Genomic DNA, 23,194 nt, shown 5'->3' on the forward strand with positions numbered 1-23,194 from the left:
AGCTAAACATGACAAGAAGAATATGGGAACTTCTTTTCTACTAGTATGGGATTGCTGTCAAGCACCTAGCAGCAGACTATTTAGTCATGCAGACCAGATGAACAACAGGGATAGAGATACAGGAAGGTAAGAATGAAGGGTTATTTTCTCCTAGTGTGTTCCAAGAAAACCGATGCTTTCAAATGAAGTTTGACTGAAGGTAGGGAGGCAGCTGAAGTTTTGAACAGTTAAAACCACAGCACACATTAGCACTCGGTTTGTGGATCAGAAAGGTACACAGTTAAAACAATCTGAAAGCCCAACGCCAATAGGAATAAAAAAAATATCCAAGAGGATTTTGTTTTTCCCAAATTGAAGGAGATCTACACTCAACCAAAACTGATCCACATTTTTGTACTTATCAAACCTACTATGATAAAAATGAAAATATGGTCTTTGTCTGAACATACTTACAAAAAAAGCCCATCTGCAAATCCCACTATAGACTGCAGTAAGTTGCAGCCTGCAAAACTTTAGGAAAGAGAGTTGAGTTTGGAGAAAATTTGTCTTCACATATAAAAAAATTTTAAAAAACGGGACTCTGTATTGTACCCCTACAACCCACACATCAGCAGAGATTTTTTGGATATTCACAGTTACTCTACAAAGTAAAAAGAAAAAGGTCTCTGCAAAATCATATACATTAAAAATTATATAATAAAGCAATATTCACAGGTATGTTCAGCGTGATATATCCATCACAGCAAAAGTCAAATAAATACTTGTTAAAGGTGAATTAACACATAATATCTAGCTCCAAAGGAAGTGACCCACACTTCTACAAAGCCAGGTGTTAAGAGTTCCCCAAATATTAGTAGAGAAACCTAAATTTAAGAGGGTTGTTTAATACCTTGGAGAGTGTCTGTGCTCTTCTCAGGATCTTGCAAAATGGGATATCACCTTCTAGCATAACATATGCACTTATATGAGAATTTGTGCTGCATTGTACGCAATGACAGAGTGCAGAGCTCTCTATTTGCTATAGCTATGCACTGGTGATGAATTACAAGTGAATTTATTTTTGTACAAGTGAACAATCTTAAATGTAAATGTTTATTAGAACTTTTGTTACTGCCTCAGTCGAAGGCATTAGTTAACTTGTTATTATTGCAGCGCAGTAAATGACAGTTGGCATCTATTTTACTTTTTGTAAACATATATATTTATGCTAACCACACTTTATATTTTAATATTTTATCCCAGATTTTCTGCTGGTCTGGTTACCAGCAGCAATTAAATTTGTGAACAGATGGAGCAGGAGTTATGCTAAGACTTTTCAGCCTAGGCAAAGTTTACAAGAGTCTAGATTTCTGTGCTTCTTGAGGGAGTGGAAATAGCAAGTGCAAGAGGGAACAGAAAGTATGTCAGGAGTTTCTAGGACATCCAAGCTTTTCTGCGCATGCTGATGGCTGAAGCATTAAGAAGAAGGATTCTTCAGTAGATGGACAATGGCAAAAGGAAGGACCATGCTCCTGATAGCTATGTGCATCTATGAATGGATACAGAAGGAGGCTCCTTGCCATATCTGAACTCTCAGATCTGTCCTGCCTCACCACCGAGCATGCACTGGCACCTGCAGAAAAGGGTCTGTCTGCTCAGTGGCTTCCCTGCCATCCTCAGCATGTGAAACCACTTGCCCAATTCGACCTTAGAATGACATTCTCCCTTCAGCAGGGTAATACCTCTGCTTGCAGTAGACAACAGTTTAGCCTCTCAAGAGGACTAGGTGACTGGGTTTGGGGATCATAAATCAGGCTACATGATTCAACTATCTTTTTCGCTGGTTGCACACTCCATGAGATTTAGGAAATGTTCCAAGTGATACCACTTCAGGAAACCTTATCTTTCTAAGTGATATGGAATAACTCCTTTAATTTATTTTCTCACATAAAAACTAAGCTTGTTATAATCATCAGCTGATAATAGTGTTTCTAAATGTGAAACTTCTAGGATTGTTTGCCACTCAAATGGCACCTTGAGACAACCTGTGCTATTAGTCCTTTTTTTCAGCGTCACACACATACTGTTTGTACAATCCATGTAATGAATAGTATAAAATATCTTTATTTCACTTCCGATCTGTTATCATGAATGAAGTTAAGAAAATATAATCTTTGTACTCACCCCAGCCTTTGGTTTAGCTCCAGAGCTGGCTGCTGAACAGGGAGATGCTGGGTCAGGAGCATGGATGTTAGGAGACAAGTTTGTTTGTGAGTGACTTACTGAAGCAACATCCACTCCACTTTCAGAACCAGATTCAACATCCTGTAAAAAAATGTTGCAAGGCTCCTTCATAAATGTGAATATGAAATAAAAATCTAGTTCTTCTAAATAATGGTAGTATTAAACAGGCTCAAATATAGATGCTTAATTCTCTGTGTATGAGTAATTCCCCTTATTCTTTTCCATTACTTACATATTCACTTGCTGCCCTTTTCAATGTAGTGGTTTGCATTAGCTGCTGTTCTGAAATTATAAATCACCACTAACATCAAAGCCGTAATTCCCCTAAATGTTAGAATGCAAGGTAAGAAAAATCAGTGTGGGGCTGCAGAAGTCTGACATTTTTCTCTGATGTTCAGTATTTCCTGTGTGCTCCCACCTTCTGTCTCTGGCAGCATCGCAAGCTCAGCGAACATCTGTAAGCCATTACACAGCTGAAGTGACATCACTATCCAGCAGTTTATACAATTCAGAGGTACAGCTCCCTAGCTTTTTGGAATCAGCAGACACTTATCAGCCAAATGCTATTTCTGGTTAAAATGCCCTTACTTTTAATGACACTGATTACATTCCTTTTTTGAGAATAAAAAGAAGAAGAAATATAGTATGTTTTATTGTTGAGGAAGTAAAAATATAGTGCATGCTTGATTTACTGCATAGAGCAAGGGCAGGGATTATAGTGCTTGCAGATAAATTGTGACACATGTCTGGCAAAGAGCTGGCTATGTGTAGAACCAGCCATATACTGTCAGGATTACTAGCCAAGGTGCAGCCTGTGTGAATATAGCTACACAGTACACAGAAAAAAGCCTGAACTATTAACCCCAGTCAGCTCTGTACAAGCAAAGCCTCAGTTTCCTAATACCAAGTTTCTAGAGTAGGTAAAATATGGGGCAGAGACATCTCTGGTTCTGCTCCTGAACTGGAAAGAAATGGCAACCCTTTGATTCATTAATTCCTGCTAAGCCTCTCGTCTCCAAACTGAAGCTGCCAATTAGGTGCCTCTACACCAACTACACAAGTGTGCTGTTCTCTGAAAAGGGTTAGAAATTAGATACAAAGCTGCACTGTAGGTAGGACCATGCATTTGACTCAGATATTTCCTGCCAGTGAGTCCTCTGCAATGTGAAGCATTGGGAAATGCAGCAGAGCCGTGCAAATGCTTTGTAGAAGTCAGTTTGGGTACAGCTGCTCTTAGAAGGGTCTGCTTCACAGAGCCATGCTGCCACAGTGCAGAACCATGCTTCACACCCTATTACCCATGGTTTTGCATTACATTCAAATGCTTTGTTACTATAAAATCAATACAAGACTGAACACAATGCATAAATGTTCTGAAAACCAAATCTTTTGATTCTCTGATTCATAATACTTAAAGGCTCAAAAATTCCTAGAAAATTAGTGTATATAAATAGCATATATACCATCTTTAATGCAAGCTGTCTATCTTTCTAGACAGCTGCTTTGCAGCATGGAAACAGGTACCACCTCTGATTATCATGCAGACTTACTTATACAGACTGCCTCAACTCCCCTTATTGCTGTAAGAAATTAAGTAAAATGCTGGCACAGTTTGGTGAGATATAAAGAACAGATGATAACATTGTATTTCAGCTTCCCTGTGGCATCAGTGCTCAAGGAGATACTGTGAGAACATTGATATCCAGGGGGAAAATGTTTAACTGTTAAAAGGGTAATTACGTTATGTCCTTTAAAAATGATATGTTATGTAATCTTCAGCTGACCAAACCCATCGAAATTTAAATACAGCTTTTCTCACCTACAGACCACTCACTTGACTATACAGCAATAATGAAGTCTGGCTTTAATAGGAAACCCCCCTCATTATTTAAAAGAAAATACCACTAACAAAAACAAATGACCTGAATGTTAGTCTAGAGATCTTGGGGCAGTATTTCTCAGGTTTCTTAAATTGAAAACCAGCTGCAGCACATGTGGGTGAAATTAGTAGGAAGCCTGCATGAGAACACCTTGGGTCAGCCATTTCATGTTCTTCATAGTTACATGTGTAAACATTTTTCGGAAAAAAAGAACGCATCAATCATGTTTGCAAGCTGTCCAGTCTCCCTTTGGACTACTCTCAGCAAGGAATTCTTGCATTTAAATTAATAAAATAATTAAAGAAATTTAAATAAATAGAGTGCCCAGTTCTGCCCAGAATCTTATTTTGAATGACAGAGGATTTCCTAAGTGTGTTTCTGCCAAATATTTCATGGACCCTCCCACTAGCAGAAAACCAAGACCTGTAGCTCAGACTTACTTTCAGTTCTATTTAATGTCAAATGACACATACACATATGCTTTGAGACTGGTGTGATCCTGACTCTGTGCTGACTCTACGTTTATAGTAAGTGATAATTAGAGTGGCAGACATTTTCTAAATCTTGTTAATCTCCCTTTCTTTTATCTGGGAGCTCTGAAGCTCTCATTTATGAAATGATGCCAAAAGGAAATAATGGAAGACAATATCACTCCTTCAAAACATACATACAAACAACAATACAAGACAAATTCTTTATGAAAAGAGCTTTAGTTCAGAAACCAAGGAGCTGATAAATGTGAGGACTGAAAGAAAAAAAAGGTGAAGTAAAACCAGATTCTACTTAGATTAAAAAGAAAGCAAACTGGCTTACAGGTATATGTCTCCGTTTGTATGTTGGGGTGCTGGATGGGGAAGAGCCTGCACTGAGAGCATTTTCAATATCGTGGTCAAGCTGGTCCAGTTTCATAATTAACAGCACCATTGAATCGAGTCGTGATCGATCCCGATCTTCTGTTATTTCCTAAGGAACAGAACATACAGTTGCTAAATCTGAAATGGCATTACTTGGAAAGACTAAGCTTAAATTAAGAAAGCTCTGTTTCTTAATTTGGTATGAAAGTACATTGAATAATAAGCAGAAAAGTATCTTTTTTGGGGAAAAATACTGTTTTGTGTAATCAATTCACTGAGCATTGACTTACTGCTGGGAAAACATTTTATATTAATATTTAATATACATCCATTATAGCAATCAAATTTAAAAAAAAGCACAATTGTTTGGTCCAAATGCATCATTATCATTTTCTTGATACACATACTCCTTAAAGAGCTACTAAGCCTAAAAACTCCTCCAAATATTCACCCCAGGTTAATTAATTTGATTGTGCAAATACAAATTATGAAGGGTAATGTATGGTTGAAATGGGAGAGAAGAAAGTTCACAGAACCCATTTTCCAGCTGAGGATAACCACAACTACTTTTCCTTGTGGAACTCATCAGAGTAACTATGTTTTGTCAATTCTTGGCAGACATTTCTGTCTTGGTTTTAAAATCTTAATATACATGAGATATGTTAACATTATAGTAAACACAGCATTGTAGATCCTCTGACTGGAAAGAGAGAAGAATGAGAGATATTCACATCACAGCCTTAAACACCTAATTTATGCAGCTTATTTCCCTATTCTCCATTTGTAGCAAATGGAGACAGAGAAGTTCCTCAAAAGAGCAACTTGAAGCAAGGGCTTCAGTTAGATGGACTAAATAATGCTCTCGGGAAGTTCCTCCCTCTCTTTCCCCTATATATAGAGAGTTAACACAAATGTTAGCCAACTAGCCTGCCTCAAAATTCAGGAATATGAAAACCTCCACTGGCTCCTGTATGGATTTTCACAATAGGAAGTTAGAAAATAGGAAGTTCCATTAACTCACTTAATATTTTTATAAATCCTTCCCCAAAAAGGGAAACAAAGATGTTATAATTACTTCATTGTGTCCAAGAAGTAGGTAATATAAATACCCACATCAACCTTTTTGATAATCATTAAACTGTTTTTCAGACTATGCAGCAACTTCTCTAGTTAGGATTTATTGCCGTTTTTTTGTAGACTGCTTCAAAGATGTTGCAAAACATGAATGAAATGACTCCTGCTAGAATTAAAGGAACTGTATAGATAAAACACTCATATAAAACATGGGCTACATGGTCTTTATATGAAGACAGAGGTAACGAATGTTAGTTAACTAAATGTCAGAAAAGCAGAAATACAAATCTGTCAGTCCATAGCAGAGCTATGAACAATGTTCATAGCAAAGGCCAAACCCAGGAAAACTGTGTATTTCATTTTTTATCACAACATGATACTTTGGATTGGGTTGCTGAAAAAGCTGATGAATTTGCAGGACCTCCTGATGAACCTGAACTGAGTTTAGAATGACCCTGAGAGAGTGTTACCTCAAAACAAAGTAGCAATCAGTGAAATGGGTTAAGTTTCACTTTCTTTCAGACTGAAAACATGATGTCCCAAATGATTCATTGAAACTCCATGCATCTTCATTTTAACTGATGTTAAATTGATGTCTGAAGTTTGCGGATGTCAGAACAGTTATTTCATCTAATCTGCATGGGTGCAGAAGGCCCCACTGAGCAAATAAGGATCTGCTAACAGAGGAGACATGACCTCCTTTGTGGCATGGGGTTACGTTTGCCATGGTGGGTGAGATTGTAACCAGTTTACCCATGCAGAGAGGGCCAGTGCTGCTACCAAAACTAGCCTCCTACCCAGTCCTCTAACTGTGTATTTATTTCTATTAGTTTTGCTTGAAAATATACCACTGGAAAAGCTAATCAACCTAAAATTTACAGTTGACTTAAAACCCAAAAGTTAATTGCCACAGCACAACAAAATGAGTGGTGGTGATGGGTGTGTGTTAGTTTGTTTTGTGGTTTTTTTTCAGACTAGAGAGGTAACAGGCATTTTATATGAAGGCAAAAAAATCTGGAATTTTCTCCAAGCAAATTGTTTGACTTAGCCTGCCAAAAAAGTATAAGCTTGCTCTGCATGTAGCAGATTGAGAATGCTGGAGAAGAATCTGCTGAAATGAAGAGGTGGCAAAATATTGCTCAAAGTGATATTCAGGCTTGACACAAGGGGCTGGCTTTGCAGGCAAACACTGCTTTCAGAAGGCAATAATATTATTTGTATGGAATTTAGCTATTCTGTTCAGAAGTCCTAGCAATGGTTTGTGGCTCTGACTGCTGTTGACATCAAACTTCTCATGAGAAGTTTTAACATTTTAACTATAGTTTCTATTTTTACAATTTACTGAATAACACAATGATCACCTTCTGTTTGGCCAGGGCACTATCAAATTGTATACATGAAAACCTAAGGATTATACCAAAAATTTAACACATACAGATGAAAAAGGCTAATCTTGAATTGGAAATTCAATACAACACACTAAATAAATATTATTATAAGATTAATTTATGTTTAGATAGTTTTAGCCTTAATATTAACTAATAAATTTCCAAGGGCTTTATAGCTGATTTGTCTTTTTTGTATCTCCCTTGTGTGTATATACTGAGATTTTATTACTGAAGTGTGATATGATCTAAAGCCAGCAAGATACTAGCAATTCATTTGTTTTCTTTTGAAAACACAGTATTTCCTTTGCATCCAATCTTTCACATTTCCCCCCACTGATAGCTAGTTACCTTCCAAATTATAATGCAAAAATATAAATTACATTTATAGAATTATACAGAAACCCTACCTTTACCATTATGAAGTCAAAACTCAGACATTAGAAGGTACCTGGTCAAAGACTGCCCTTACAACCTTAATTTCTACCTTCAGGCATTTGCATTGGGCAATTCAGGAATGTATCACAAACATATACAGTAGGTCAAACTTGAGATGTTATTTGTCTGGAGATTTTATTTTTAACATGTCTCCACACAAAAAGGAAATACTTTAGGTCATGAACTGGAAAAAACAATATTTCTTTTCATTTGTATCCTCACTGGTGTGATAAAGGAGCTAGTTAAAATATAATATATTCATATGTTTAGAGCAGAAAGCATTGTAACTGTTTCCAGAATGAAGGATGGTTGAATTACTCTTAAATTAAGTATTAAACCCCCAAAGTTAAGGTCATATTAAAAGAAATCCAAACATTTTTGCAAGGAAAACAGTTCACAAGCTTTGTTGCTATCATCAGCAAACAATGTTAATAAAATGAAAACATTTTTGAGAACATGGTTGCAGATGAGATTCGGCCACTTTTTTAGACACTTTCATAATTTTTGAGCTTATATTGTTATTGAAAAGAATAACACTATTTTTTTTCCTGTGTACTTTTATGTCTTCTAGTGTTTGTCTTTTTACTACTAAGCTCCTTTGTGCTTGCACTTACAAACTGAGGTTGTTTATTAACATAATGTCCCTATAGCATTCTGCATGGAGAACACCTGGCAATTTCTGAATATAATGTTCTTTGTGTGTAATGTTATATTTTTTATTTTGAACATTTGATGGATAAACAACAAACATTGTACAAAGACAGTATTAATCAGATTATTTCTAAAAAGTAGACACCCCCCCCTGTAGGGGTCGGCGTTCGGAAGATCTCGCGTTGTCACGGAAAGTTAGAGGATTAGTCGCAGCCTTGTGATGTACCTGTAACCCCACCTCCCCTTGTTAGTATAAAAGGAATTAACTGCGCAATAAAAGCGGGAAGTTGGCGCTCACACTGTGTGTGTTATCTGTCTCTTTCCCTGGTCCGGGCCGACCAGTGATCTAAGCGTGGCACCTTGATATGTAGCGAATGCTACACCCCCCCTTTTTTTTTAAGGTTGCAACACTTTTATATCCATTTTATCAATATATCATAATAATCTTAACTTACTCAAACGAAATCAGGTAAGGAGTACAACACTAGTTAAGTTTGGTTTTAATACACCTATTTTGTCTTATCAGGGCATGGCAAAACAATTGAACAAAACAAACATCCCTTCACTTCTCTTCAACCCTGTATTTCTCTAAGTGTATTTTTCCCCTTCTCCTGTAGCCACCGTTTTACATCACACACACACTTTTCTTTCTACTGTAGCCCTTTTCCCACATACCTCTTTCAGCTGAGTAGAGCTGAAGCAAAGGATACCTTCTGAAAAGAAGTATGTACTGTTAAGAGTAAAACCTATTTTAATTTTCACAGCAAAAATTTTGTGCAGAGTAGTTAGTACACAAAACTAACTTTGTGCTCTCTCTTAATACCCTCAGGGGGATTGTATCACTCCCACTTTCCCTGTAAGTGCTCCCTTTCAATGCATCTGCTGGTTTCCAGACTAGACCAGACCCCCACTAGTGCCAGTGGGCTCCCCTGTGGTTAAGGAGGGGAGAGGATGTCCCGCTCGGAGCAGCCCCCTGTTAGGGCCATCAGGGCACCACCAGCCTCCCTCCTCCCTGGCACTCCTGGGTCAAGATGCTCATGATTTCTTTGAAAAGGAGACCTTGGTTTTTAGAGGCAAGCCCATTGCACAACTGACAAGGCGAGCTCGATTACCCACAAAAGAAAGGGATCTTTTATGGAAAGAGTTGGCTGAGTTTTGTCTGGTATTCTTGATCTGCAGCCAGCTGGACTGGCTTAAAATCTTGTATTAATGCTATGCATTGCAGATGGCATTAAATTACTCATTCGTGTCTTTCCTTGCTAAAAAGTATCCTTTTTGAAAAATAGAAAGTTATTAAATCACTGATTTTATACTGTGAAGGTTTTCATCTGAACTGAAAACAAAGAAAGAATAATGCAAAATATGCTATTTTGGAATTAATCTCTTGATTTTTACTAGCAGGTGTATAAATCAGATGTGTAATTTTCATCCTTCTACATTGCAGTGTATAGTTCACAAGCTTCGAAAAATACCTAAGAATTTTATCTTTCTCTAAATTTTACACTCTACAGTACCATATTAGAGTCCTATTCTTCATTATATTGGAGGGATTGCAGGCATAGAACATAAAAACAAAATGAAAAAGTTAAGCACTCCATTCCTTTTTTGACATAAGACACAAGGCCTAGACAACAGCAAAAATCACCCTAAGATCACTATTATAAATCATAATTTGAACTAATATTTAGAATAGACTGAAAATGGAACAAATAACATAAGCACTGGTGAACACATGCACAAGTGAGGAGACGTGCTCATGCATGCAGCTATCCCTACACAGTCATGCAGGATTTTGGGAAAATAGCTTTTCTTCTAATTTTTCTTACAAGAACTTTAGATAGCTGACTCAGTTTTTCCAAATATAAAGTATTCCTTAGTACTGGTTTATGTATGCTTTTTAATTCCTGTTAAACCCACAAATAAGTTACGTTTGCAAAAACGAAGTCTTCAGGGGCACTTGATTGCTAAATAATGTTGTAATTGTGATTTTCACTACAGTATCCTTAAGAGAAATGTAATAAGTACAATTACATCAGAAAGTCAACCTCTGAATAACATATTCTCTTAACAAAACACATGCTTTTTATACTTCCAGACAAAAAAATATGGCTGCTTCTGTGGAGCACGGTGCTTGCAGGGATAGTGCTGCACTCTGGGAAAAAGAGGAAAATGCATTGGAAAATGACAGAGTGCATAAAATCCAAATATACCCAAGCTGGTAAGTTCCAGGAACTGGAAGATTTCAGGACTAGAAGTGAGGTGAAGCTTCTCCATTTCCCTAACTTTTCACAAGACCTTTCAAACTCATATGCTATTCACAGATACAGTCTCCTGAATTTAACCTGATTTCCACCGCAGAAACTTGCCATCCTTCACATTCAAAGCTAATTTAATCTAAACAAGAGCATTCCTCTTTAGTAACTTCCTTTCTATAGCTGTTTTTGCCTAAACACATACTCAACCTGTAGGCTGTACTCTATTTTAGATCAGGTAGTTTTGAGTGTAGTTTTCCATATTTCACATCAGCCAAGTAAACTATCTAGCAGAGATGTTATTTTAATAATGAAATTTAGCAATTCACTGTTGATAAAATGGAAAATCACTCAAAAATGTTGAGGCAAAATAATCTGAGGAATCATTATTACATGGCTGTGTTAACTCAGTAGGGATGCCAGGCAGTAGTTACTCATGAAGTAGTTACTCTTGAGACACAACAATAATGTAGTAAGAAACTAAGCTGATCAGGATGTCTTATTACCATAGGTAGATACTAATGGGAAACATAGGCTTCTCAGATTGTCATTACTGCATTAACATTATACCAATTCTCCTGCAATGTTAATGCAAATAATAATTGGTGGCACTACTTCAGATAGCCAACAGAAACAAAACCAAAAGTAAAATTAACAACTCTAAATGGTATCTCTTGTCCAACATAGAAGATAATTCTCTTACACTTACAATACAATTTCATAAACTACAGATGTTGAGTGAAATCCAGCTCTCTGTCTTTGGAGTCACACTTGTTTACAGTAGCTGGTCTGATGACACCCAACTCCCAGTAATCATTCCTGATTTAGGATCATGTCAGGATTATGACTATGAAAATTTGCCAAAATCAAATCCCATAGAGGCACAGAGCACAACATGAACATAATCTGTCTCCACTGGGTGGAAAAAAATATAGTTAAACATAAAATCATTGATCATGCTTTTTCCAGAATGAACAATATTCAATTACTTTCCAATCTCCTTCTTCTTCATATTTTGTAAATTAGCATTTTACTTATTCTAAAAGTCACCTTTTATGACTACACTTCTATGGCTATGACTTACAAAGTAAGCAAAAAGTAAGTTTTCACCTTTACTGGACCCCATTTCTGTTTGCTATGAGGGTAAAAACTTCTGCTTTGTGGAGAATGTTATGACAGTAATCTGAGCACTAATTATCCTACTGGAAAAATACTGTGATTAAATAGAATTGTGATCAAATAGAATGTGAGTGATAGATGACTGATGCTGCATTTTTTATATAATTGGAAAACTACCTCAGATCTAGTAATTTTGTGCAAAATCAACACGAAAATACTTCAGTGAACTTCTCATTGCTTTCCTATTATGCTATAAATCAAAGAGTCAAACAAGGTAAAACAGTGACTCTATATTAATCATCAGAAATGAAATCAGCACCAGCGTCATTATGAAATTCAACTTGGATACGTGTCTGTTGTCATGTGTTTTTAAAATAAGTGAATCTATTTGTGTACTTATATTTTATACGCCTATTTTAGAGATTGAAGGAAAGGGAGCTGTTTTGTTTTGTTTTAGTTTTGCCATTACATCAGAAGGAGGGTTTGCCCTTCAGGAGATCCATTCTGGTCTTTATGATTTTGTTTAAGCTTAATTTTCAGGCTTTTTGATTTATCAAACCAAATATTTAAAGTAGATCAAGAGAGAAGAATTGATGCCAATGATCACTCACAGGGGTCCTCATATCTATTGAAATCAAATGAATTAAGAATAATTTCTGTGAGACTGTGGAAAGTCCAAAATCCAAATTCTATCGTTTAAAAGGAACAGCATGTGAGAAAACATAAGTAAATTGATCACAAATCATTGAGTCTCTTCGAATTTATCTATTACTATCCTTTGTATTTTATAACATTTAAAAATGTTATATCACTATTTTATTATCTGTATAACACATAATAATGCGAAGACTTTCTGAGGACTTAACTCTACATAATATTAGAAATTAATTTCTCTGGGCAATAAAACTGATCACTTGGAAATCAATATTTGAACTGTGACAAGTTTTTTGGACTCCAGCTGTTCACATTAATCCAATTTGGAAGTGCCTGAGAATGAGAGTTACAGGTGTCTGGATGCCTGATGCGGCACAAACACTTAGGACACCCCATTCATAAAAGAAAATTCAGATTTAGGGAAATATAACTGAATATATGGCAGACACAAAAGATTTCACATATTTGGCCCATTAGTATACTTCATAACTTACTTGTGATTTGTTCTGCCTTAAGACATGAGACACTCCTGGAAACACACAGGTGAGGATAATTATGAGCCAGCAATGCAACCTCATGGCAAAAAAAGACTGACAGTATCTGGGCTGCACTAGGAAGAACATTGCCAGAAGGACAAGGGAGGGATCCTTCCCCTCTATTCAGCCCTGGTGAGACACATCTGGATTCAGTCCTGGCCTTGCCACTACAAGAGAGACATGGACATACTGGAGCAAGTCCAGTGAAGATGATTAAGGATTTGGAGCATCTTTCATATGAGGAGAGGCTGAGAAAGCCTGGAGAAGAGAAGGCTCAGGAGGGATCTATCTGATGAGTAAGAAGATAAAGCCAGGCACTTCTTAGTGGTGCCCAGAGACAGTACAAGAGGCAATGGGAACAAACCAAGATACAAGAAATTCCATTTAGACCCAAGGCAAAAAAACTTTATTGTGAGGGTGACTAAGCAAAGAAATAGGTTGCCCAGAGATGGAGTCTCCATCATGGAGATATTAAAAATCTGACTGGACACGGTCCGGACAACCTGCTCGGACTCTGCTTGGAGCAGATAATCTCAAGAAGTGTCTTCCAACCTCAACCATTCTGTGATTCTGTGATAGTTTTTAACACTTCTTGCAATACACTTTTTAAAGAGGACACAAATGATATTATAGTGAGAACCAGTGTGGCATTTAGGACACTGCTTAAACCATTCTCTCCACCTGTGATCTCCTTGCCTCAATTTCCTCACCCTTTGTCAGTCTTAAGGTTTGAAAGAGACATAGAATAGGTACATGGACAGAACAAAATAAGGCTTATCATAGGTTAATTGGTCGGATAGGACTTCAGAGGTCTCTAGACCATACTTCTCCTCAAGTCAGGCCAGCTGTGCGATCAAACCAAGCTGTTCAGGGCTTGATTCAGTCGGCTTATAGAAACACCCAAGGACAGAGAATGCACACCCTCTCTGGGCAGCCTGCTTTCATCCTTGACTGTCCTCATGGAAAAAAAAGCTTTTCTCTGAAGAGATCATCTAATGGATTTCAAACTTGGAAATAAGGAATTGTTTACAAATGGTAAGTAAACCCAATACTTTCAGTTTTACACCGCACTGAAGATGCTGCAAAGAGGATGGGGGAAGAGGAATGAATATAAAACCTAGTTTGTCCTCCAGTTTACCAATGAAAACACAGAAACCAGGTAATGGTTACTACCTTTATGAAGTCAATTAGTGACATTCTACCCCACAATACCTGAAGATACTGCAATAGTAGTACTGAGCAGCCTTCTGAAATTAATAGGACTTTTCCCCTGATTGCAATGGTCTTTGAATCAGGCCTAAGACAGACATGAGAATTAAAACCCACAAGCCACTGCACACACTAACTTCTCCCAGGTGAGTAATAGAGGTGCTTGTCTTAAATGGTTATCATGCCATCCTAGTGAATGAAGCATTTTAAGAATACAGATTGCACTGTCAACTCAGTCTTTTTAGATAAGGCATCTGTTCATTAATATGACTCTGATGTCAATAAATGAAAAGCCAGCCTATTAAAAAAACCACAACACAATCCTATTGCTAATAATACCTTAATCAATTTGCCTATTATTTGTGTGCGTTGAGGGGAGAGCCTCCACTGAATGTTTCAAGTCCAGTTAACAGGTTGCAGAATATTTCCTATATTTGCTTTTCTTTTCAAAGCAAAATGTTTGTGCAAAGCTAAGAGGCATTATGGAAGAAATGTGCTGTTATACAAAAATTATAACAAATCCTCATACGAGGGGAGCAGGTTTAGCCCGTTACCTAACCTTGTAAATCTTGCCATGAGGTCTTCACTTGAAGACATTCAAGTTTTCATTCATCTGTGTTTTTTTGGTAAAATATATAAATATTTAACTGCTTCTTCCTTTTACTTTAGTTTTATATTACTCTTTTGAGTCCTGTGGGGTTATTTATATTTCTATGTATTTACAAGTCACATAAACACATACACATGCACAAATGCACTCTGATTTGTGCAGTGAAGAGGTTTTGTACATTGATGATAGGTTTAAATATGGCATTTTCTAAATGCAGAAGTAAATATTACAAGTTTATCTGGAGACACTAATTAAAAAAATAGATTGGGTTGGCTCATTACCAAGAGTTGCCTGAGAATTTTTATATATTGAATGACAAAATGTAGGAACATTTTTTAATAGCCTGTAACTCACTGAAATCAGCCCAGTTCTTACAGCTTCTGAGAAACTGGTCATTTATTTAGATATATAGCTACAGACAGAAGAATCTGCATTTATCATTCTGTTTTTGGTAATCTTGCTCAAGTTAGCAGTTTACATGAGAGATTCACTAGGCTTTTCTGCCAAACACAAACAGTTTCCAATCCCTCTCATGTCTGGAGGAGGCCATTAGAAGAGAGAGAGAATTGAGGAAATCTGAGATAGGGTACATTCAGCAAAGAGTATTTTCTTCCTCTGTCCCCTGGAGCATGACCAGATTATGGACACCTCTGCAAAAAGGCAACAAAGAAAATAAGGAACTTCAGAGCTGACGGTGGAAAGAATGAGGTGGGGATTCAGTGTGGAGAGAAGATCTCAAGTTCTTGTGTGGAAAGCTATATGATATAGACAGGTATATACCAACCATACTGAATCTCAGGGAGTCCAAGCAACCTCATGTCTGAAGGGACACCCAGGATCAAGGCACAAAAAATGTGAAACCAGACGCATAAAACCTACTTTAAATGAGTCACCAGTTAATTTCCTCTGCTGTAGAATGGACCTACATCATTTGTGCAGTGAGGAAAGTATCACAGCATCACATGAGAATCAAAACCCATAAACCACTCTCCAACTTCTTCCAGGTGAGAAATAGAAATGGCTATCTGAGGTGGTTAAAATGCTAACCTATTAAATTAAGAACACAGATTGAAAGAGGTGAGGCGATGTGATGTGATGCGAGGTGCTCTACGTGTGACATGACAAGACCTGGTTACAGTCCAGGTCAAGATGGGCAAAATGGAAGACATAATTTGGGGTTGTGGGTTTTTTTTTCTTTGTTGTGCTATTCAGCAGCACTAAAGTGCAGCACTGCAGATCAGATAATAAGGCTTGCAGAAAAATAAAGGAACAAATAAGTACCACTAGGGTGAAACTGGTATTAAAAAGATTAGGCAATGGCTAGCAGAGTGGCAAATACTAGTGTTAATCCAAGTAGGACACTTTTGTGATACAGAAAACAACAAAAATGCAAAAGCAGAGTTATTTTCTGCAAATATAGAAGAGCAAACTTCACAGAAGTTTGGCAACATACAAAACTTTCCTGCACTGATAGTATTCTGTCCCTGCATAGACCACCCTTCCATGCAAAGCTATTTGGAAATCTCTTTTAAATATTTTGGTGTTACTTCTGGTTCATTTAATCAGAAAAAAATGCACTAACTGAAGATTTGTAAAGTCATGCAAGTGACTTGAGAGAATTGTTTAAAGATTTTCTTAGGCTTACTGTTGTGGCAGATGTAGCAATGGATGATGAAGGCCATTGCAAACTTCCAGAAGTTATAGCAATGTCATGTTTTTCTTGTACAGATGTTTCGTGACAAATAGAGGGAAGCTGAGAATTTAAACTCTTCTCTAAAAAGACTGAATTTGTTTGGAAAGAGTGAACATCAAAATAGCACTACTTCTTTCAGAGGCAGAATGTTCTCTGCAACAAAAACACTGGAACAGATTCTCAGAACGCTACTTATGTTTGCGTGTGACTTGCATGACACAATTGATTTAGTTGTCAGTATATAGAGAAGAACATTTGTAAAACTGAATAACCTTTTTACTGCAGGGCTTAATCAACGTAACCCCTGCCCCAAATCATTGTAACAGCGATAGCATTTATAGCACATGCCTCTCTAAGAACAAGACCTTGAATAAGGAGACCAGTGTCTCTTCCTACGATTAAGGACAAGGTTCAGAAAAAGTTGTGGTCAGACATTATTTGAAAGTCCCAAAGCTCAGAGATCTACTTGCTTGCCTCCCAGTTTTGCCCACCACACTGCTGCAAGACTGGTGCTTTACTGTAAATCCAAGTATTCTGCATAGCTTCTCTACGTTTACTATCTGAACACTGATTGTTAGCTATATAAATGCACTTGATTTTGCCTCTAGCAATGAGCTGAGCTTTTTGGCTATACCTCTCCATGGATTGTGTAGACTGCTCATTTCTTTCTTGCAAGGATTTCTTTTAATACCAAGACAAACTCTAATGGATGTTCACTACCGTATAGTAAATCCACTACTAAACCTTACAGTAGTCAATGATTTAAAATATACTTTTGCTGTATATGATATTAATAACAGTTTAGTATTTCAAGATTCAAGTGTGATCAGAACGCAATTGTTTAGTAACTTCGTATTTTGTTTTGTTTTTAGTTGTACTCAAAACTTAGTTCTAAAGAAGAGATATCTAAATCATGATCTGACACAGGTCATGGTTTCATGGTTACTTTAATTTTCCCCAAATTCACAGTTCTACTACAAATTGCTGTTCCCTTACCTACTCTCCCAGGTCACCCCCCACCTCCCCTTGTGCCAGCACTAGTGCCAGCACTAGTTTCCAGTAGTGAGCCAGTGGGGATCCAGCTGAACATGGTCCCTGGGAAAGGAGTAGTGCTGAGCAGGGTCAGTTCCCTAGTCTGCTTCTCTGTGCAGCCATGCATAAGTCAGTGCTGGCCAAGGAAAGCCTAACAAAGGCAGGAGAAAAACCTGTACCGATTTTTTTTTTTTTTTTTTTTTTTGCAAGAGCCTGGATTTATGCAACTTAGTTGGTGAGGGTCTGAAAGAGAGGCATACTGTCAAAAAAGAGCAGTCAGCTGCTGTCCCCTGCCCCTTAATTCACCCATGTATCCTTCTTTAGCATTGCCAATCTATGCAGCTAATGAAATGCCAGGGATATTTTTTTTTTTTTTACAATTTTGTAGGAGAACATGATAGCATGAGAAAATCCATTGCTAATTTTTTATATTCAGTGAAAGGAGTTTAAATACCTTGTTTTCTTAGAAAAGAGCTCATTCTTTCCCATGTGAAAATTGGATTGTCCCAGTGACAATTACTTTCTTATTAAATTACTTCTGCACAGTAAAATTTAAACTAAGGGTAGTTTTGTATCACAATCCACAGCACATTGATATTTATGAGAACTGTTATTGGTGACTGAGGAGATGGTGGTAAAAATCTTGATCTTAAATGAGGATAAAATTTGTATGTGTGAATAAGACTGAACCAAACTTAGAGTTCAGGATTGGGTTAAGATCTAACATCCTTGAATTTTCAGAACTTGTCTCAGCAAAAGTGTTTCAACAAAAGGGTTACAAAATTAGATGTTAATATCAGACTTCTTAGCTTAACTGTATGGAACCCTAGTCACAGGCAAATTAAGCCCCCCAATCTGGGATTGGGGTCAAATGTTGGGGAGTGGAAATATTGATCAAGGGAACAGTTATTCTTTTTCAGCCACATGAAGAAAGATTCTAGATGGTTTGAAAAGTCTTCATAGAGGACGCTCTCTCTTTCACTTTGAATTCTTAGCAAGCAGTAATAAATGGCAATCAGAGGTTTTGAGAAATTACAGAATCAAAGGAAGCTGGATCACCCTTTATATGGCACACATCATATTTTATAACTAAGATATTTCCTGGATTAAATAGCCAAGATGCTGCAGTCATGTCATCTCTAAAATTCTGCACCAATTACGAGATGACTTCTGCAGAGCTGATAATGGCCCAAATTGGGTAAAAACTACCAAAAAACCCTTGTTTACCTCAGACTCCCCTTAATACCAGCTGTCTTCTGTATATTGTTGTCTGAAATTCATCAAAGCTAAGTGTCTGACCATGTGGTAAGTGGTTGACTGGAATTTTGTAAAAGTCTGTGGTTCAGACAAGGAATTCCGCTTTTCTTTATAATATATTCAGCTATTTCATGTATGCCTTTGAAATATGTTTATGTGCACTGGAATTATTCTAGCTATTAAACGTTACTTAATGGGATTGATCTGTGTACAGTGCACAGCATTGAGGGCTTGCTCAGACACACACTGGCCTGTAAATTAGCCTTTAGGGTTGACTATCCATTCACATCAAAGGACATAACCCATGTAACACACAACCAAAAGACAAAGTTACTGTGAAAGCCTCATTTTTCTGCAACTACCTTTTTGAGTCCTTGAATTCATTCTCCCCCAAAAAGTTTGCTGCTTAGATTTTTCTGTCATTCACTTTACATACTCATTTTCCTTTAGCATTTCTATCCTAAATCCTTAGCAGGCCCAAAGTCGCACCACATAGCTGTTAGTAATTTTCCATAAACATTTAAATGAATACAATTTGTATACTTGTTTTTAAGCATTCACTGCTTTTTCAACAGTAAGTTCAGCTTTTCAAGCCTAGTGACTATTTTCATCTGAAACCATCAACACTAACTGCTCTAAATATTACACAATATCAAATATCACACATTTATACGCACTAGTAATGAGCTAACAATAGAGAGTCATAGAATAATAAAAAATACAACTGGAAGAAGTCTCAAAATCTGTCTCCCTCTCAATGACAGGGCTGTCATACTTGATGGATGGTTCTCCAGCTTGTCTTACAAACCTCCAAAACTGCCCCAAGCAAAGAAGGTTTTATTCCAGTGCTACTTTCTTTAGCACTAAACCCCTAATTCTAATGTGGAATCACAGTCTTTCTCTAGCTTGAACTCATTAATTGTTATTTTTGCCAATTTTTAGTCTGCATGGCAGACTTTTCTTGTCCTTGGAGATGGTATTATGTTCCCCCCGGCCTCTCGTTCAAGCTCATTCCTTCTCCACACTCCAATGACAGGGATTCGTTTCCTCCATCTCCAGTCATTCTCACATCTATTCAAGTCTCTCCTGAACTCTCCTCCTGAAGAGCAACTTGCAAAACCCTCACCATCAGGTGGAACTAATATAAAAAGTGTATCTCTAGGAATGGAAAAGCACAGTATGTTCAAGTACCTAAAGGAGGCCTATGAGAAATCCAGAGAGGGACTTTTTACAAGGGCATGTAGTAATAGGACAAGGACTAATGGCTTTAAACTGGAAGAGGGTAGATTTAGATTAGATGTAAGAAAGAAAATCTTCACTGCTGAGGGTGGTGAGGCAGTGGAACACGTTGCCTAGAGGGTGTGGATGTCCCATCCCTGGAAGTGCTCAAGGCCAGGTTGGATGGGGCTTTGAGCGACCCAGTCTAGTGGAAGGTGTCCCTTCCCATGGCAGAGGGATTGGAACTAGCTGATCTTTAAGGTTCCTTCCAACCCAAACCATTCTATGATTCTATGAAATTTTTCTGTTGTGACAGCAAATAAATGTCAGTTGAAGCCACTTCACCTCCCAGCATGTGGAAGGTGAAAACCACTGGCAGCTGACTGAGATCCGCAGGCAGTAAGCAACCATCAGTTAGCAAGGTAACAACAAGCAGGTGAGATGAATGATTGTCAGGAACAGTTCATGTACAGCTAATATTTTCTCACAGGTTGTGGGACTGTCAGGCAGAAATCACTCCACAGCCCTTTCCGGCACCAATGCTCCCTGCCCTCCGTGGGTGCAGGTGGGCAGGAGCCCACACCTCATGCTGCAAGGCCTCAGCCCCCAGAACAGATGACGATGGAGCCAGCACTTTCTCGAAGGTGCACTGGGGTAAGAAGAGAGGCAAATAAGTTGAAACAAGAAAGAATCAGGAAATTTTTTTCCCCCATGACAGTCCAGCAGTGGAGCAGGTCACCCAGAGAAGTTCTACACGCTCCATCCTTGGAGGTTTTCAAGACCCCACTGGGTAAAGCCCTGAGCAACCTGGTCTGACCTCAGATCTGGCCCTGTGTGCTGGTTTTGGCTGGGATAGGGTTAATTCTTTTCATAGTAGCTAGTGTGGGGCTATGTTTTGGGTTTGTGCTGGAAACAGTGTTAATAATGCCAAGATGTTTTCATTCCTGCTGAGCAGTGCTTACACAGAGCCAAGGTCTTTTGGGCTTCTCCCACCACCCCACCAGCGAGCAGGCTGGGGGGGCACAAGAAGCTGGGAGGGGACACAGCTGGGACAGCTGACCCCAACTGACCAAAGGGATGTTCCAGACCATATGACGTCATGCTCAGCGTACAAAGCTGAGGGGGAGAATGTTATGGGTTTGTGTGACACATTTTTTTTTTTTTCGTAGCAGGAGAGGGACTGCAGGGGTGGCTCCTGTGAGAAGCTGCTGGAAGCTTCCCTGGCTCCAAGTGGGACCCGCCTCTGGCCCAGGCCGAGCCCATCAGCGACGGCGGTAGCGCCTCTGGGAGAACAGAGTTAAGAAGGGGAACTGGTAGTGAGTAGGGGGATGGGAACGTGAGAGGAACCCCTCTGCAGACACCCAGGTCAGTGAGGAAGGAGGGGAGGAGGAGCGGGGGAGGAGGGGATGCCCCTGCAGCCCATGGTGAGACGGCAGGCTGTGTCCCCCAGCCCGTGGAGGGGAGTGGGGGACCGGAGGCCCCCCAGGATGGCCGTGACTCCATGGGAAAGCCCACGCTGAAGCAGGCTGTGACTGAAGGACTGCAGCCCATGGGAGGGACCCACACTGGAGCAGTTCGTGAAGGACTGTCTCCCATGGAAGGGACCCAATGGTGGAGCAGGGGACGGGTGAGGAGTCCTCCTGCCCCTGAGGAGGAAGGAGCGGCAGAGACAAGGTGTGGGGAGCTGACCCCAACCCCCACCCCCTGTCCCCTGGGGGGAGGAGGGAGAGAGAACTGGGAGTGGGGCTGAGCCGGGAAGGAGGGAGGGGTGGGGGGAAGGTGTTCCGAGGTTTGGGTTTACTTCCTAATATCCCTGTTTTGATTTGATTGGTAGTAAATTAGATTGATTTTTTTCTTCCCCAGGTTGAGCCTGTCTTTTGCTCATGACCATAACTGGTGAGTGATCCCTCCCTGTCCTCGTCTCAACCCATGAGCCTGCCTTCATATTTTCTTCTCATCCCACCATGGCCGGGGGGTGGGGGGAGTGAGTGAGCAGCTGTGTGGTACTTTGTTACTGGCTGGGCTTAAACCACGACAGGGAAGAAGATGGAAGAGGGGGACATTCAGAGTGATGGCACTTGTCTTCCCATGTAGCCGTTTTGCATGATGGAGCCCTGCTTTCCTGGAGATGGCTGAACACCTGCCTGCTGACAGGAAGTAGTGAAGAAATTCCTTGTTTTGCTTTGCTTGTGTGCATGGCTTTTGCTTTACCAGTTAAACTGTCTTCAACTCAGCCCACGAGTTTTCTCACTCTTAGTCTTCTGATTCTCTCCCCCATCCCACTGGGTGGGAGTGAGCAGGGGCTGGACGGTGCTTAGTTGCCGGCTGGGGTTAAACCATGACACCCTGCTTCGGTCGACACCTCCTGAGGTCCCTTCCAACCAATTACTAAGGCTGTCCTTAATTTTTCCATTGCTGGTTGGAAACTACCAGTAATTTTTGTAGATAATAGTTAAAGTCAGATTGGGTAGAAATATTACTGAATGCAGCTATGCATTTTGCTTGGTAATTTACCTCTTTACTATATTCCACTTAGTGTTTGTACTGCTGTTGGATAGGTAGTGGTGCTTTTCTATACAGCCTTACACATACAGGGTATGCTTGCCAGTCATACCCTGGAGCCATGCCCACCAGCAAATGAATTATACTGCATTATATGATAACTAATCCTCTACTAGGAAATAGCTTCAAAACTGAATAGTACTCTATATTCTTTTTCAAAGCACCCATAATTTATTGCAAGTAAGAGAAAATTCAGCACCAGTAGCATTCCCTGGGGATATCACTATATTATTTTCTTTCACATAATTTCATAACTCAGCCATGATGAATATTGTGTGACCTATACCAGGACTATCTGAGGATTTTCACTTCCTCTATCAGCAACAGCAAAAATATATTATTCCAAATTGAATGCACAGGTATTAGATGGAAAACCAGGTTTAGATTTTATTCTTCCTGACTGCTTATTTTTCTACTTCCAGATTTTCTTTTACAATGAGAGAATTGTAAAAGTCTCAGACACTGAAGCAATAAGCTGCTCAAAAACCCCTAAGTCTTTCTTACTATAAAGTCTGAAAACATCTCATATGAATATACCAAGGTCAGG

The 23,194-nt window shown here is 38.8% G+C and overlaps 1 protein-coding gene across 5 annotated transcripts in view; it reads right to left on the minus strand.

Moving 5' to 3' along the window:
* Positions 1-23,194, minus strand: part of DLC1 (DLC1 Rho GTPase activating protein) — a 271,064-nt gene that overhangs the window by 167,487 nt on the left and 80,383 nt on the right. For all 5 annotated transcript variants that reach the window (XM_075026589.1, XM_075026580.1, XM_075026572.1 and 2 more), the window contains 2 exons: positions 4,917-5,066; positions 2,164-2,304 (listed from right to left, as the gene is read on the minus strand). In XM_075026589.1, the coding sequence (XP_074882690.1) occupies positions 2,164-2,304; positions 4,917-5,066 (291 nt within the window). The remainder of the gene's footprint in view (positions 1-2,163; positions 2,305-4,916; positions 5,067-23,194) is intronic.

The sequence above is a fragment of the Buteo buteo genome, chromosome 1 (genome assembly GCF_964188355.1).
Source record: "Buteo buteo chromosome 1, bButBut1.hap1.1, whole genome shotgun sequence".
NCBI classification, from domain to species: domain Eukaryota; kingdom Metazoa; phylum Chordata; class Aves; order Accipitriformes; family Accipitridae; genus Buteo; species Buteo buteo.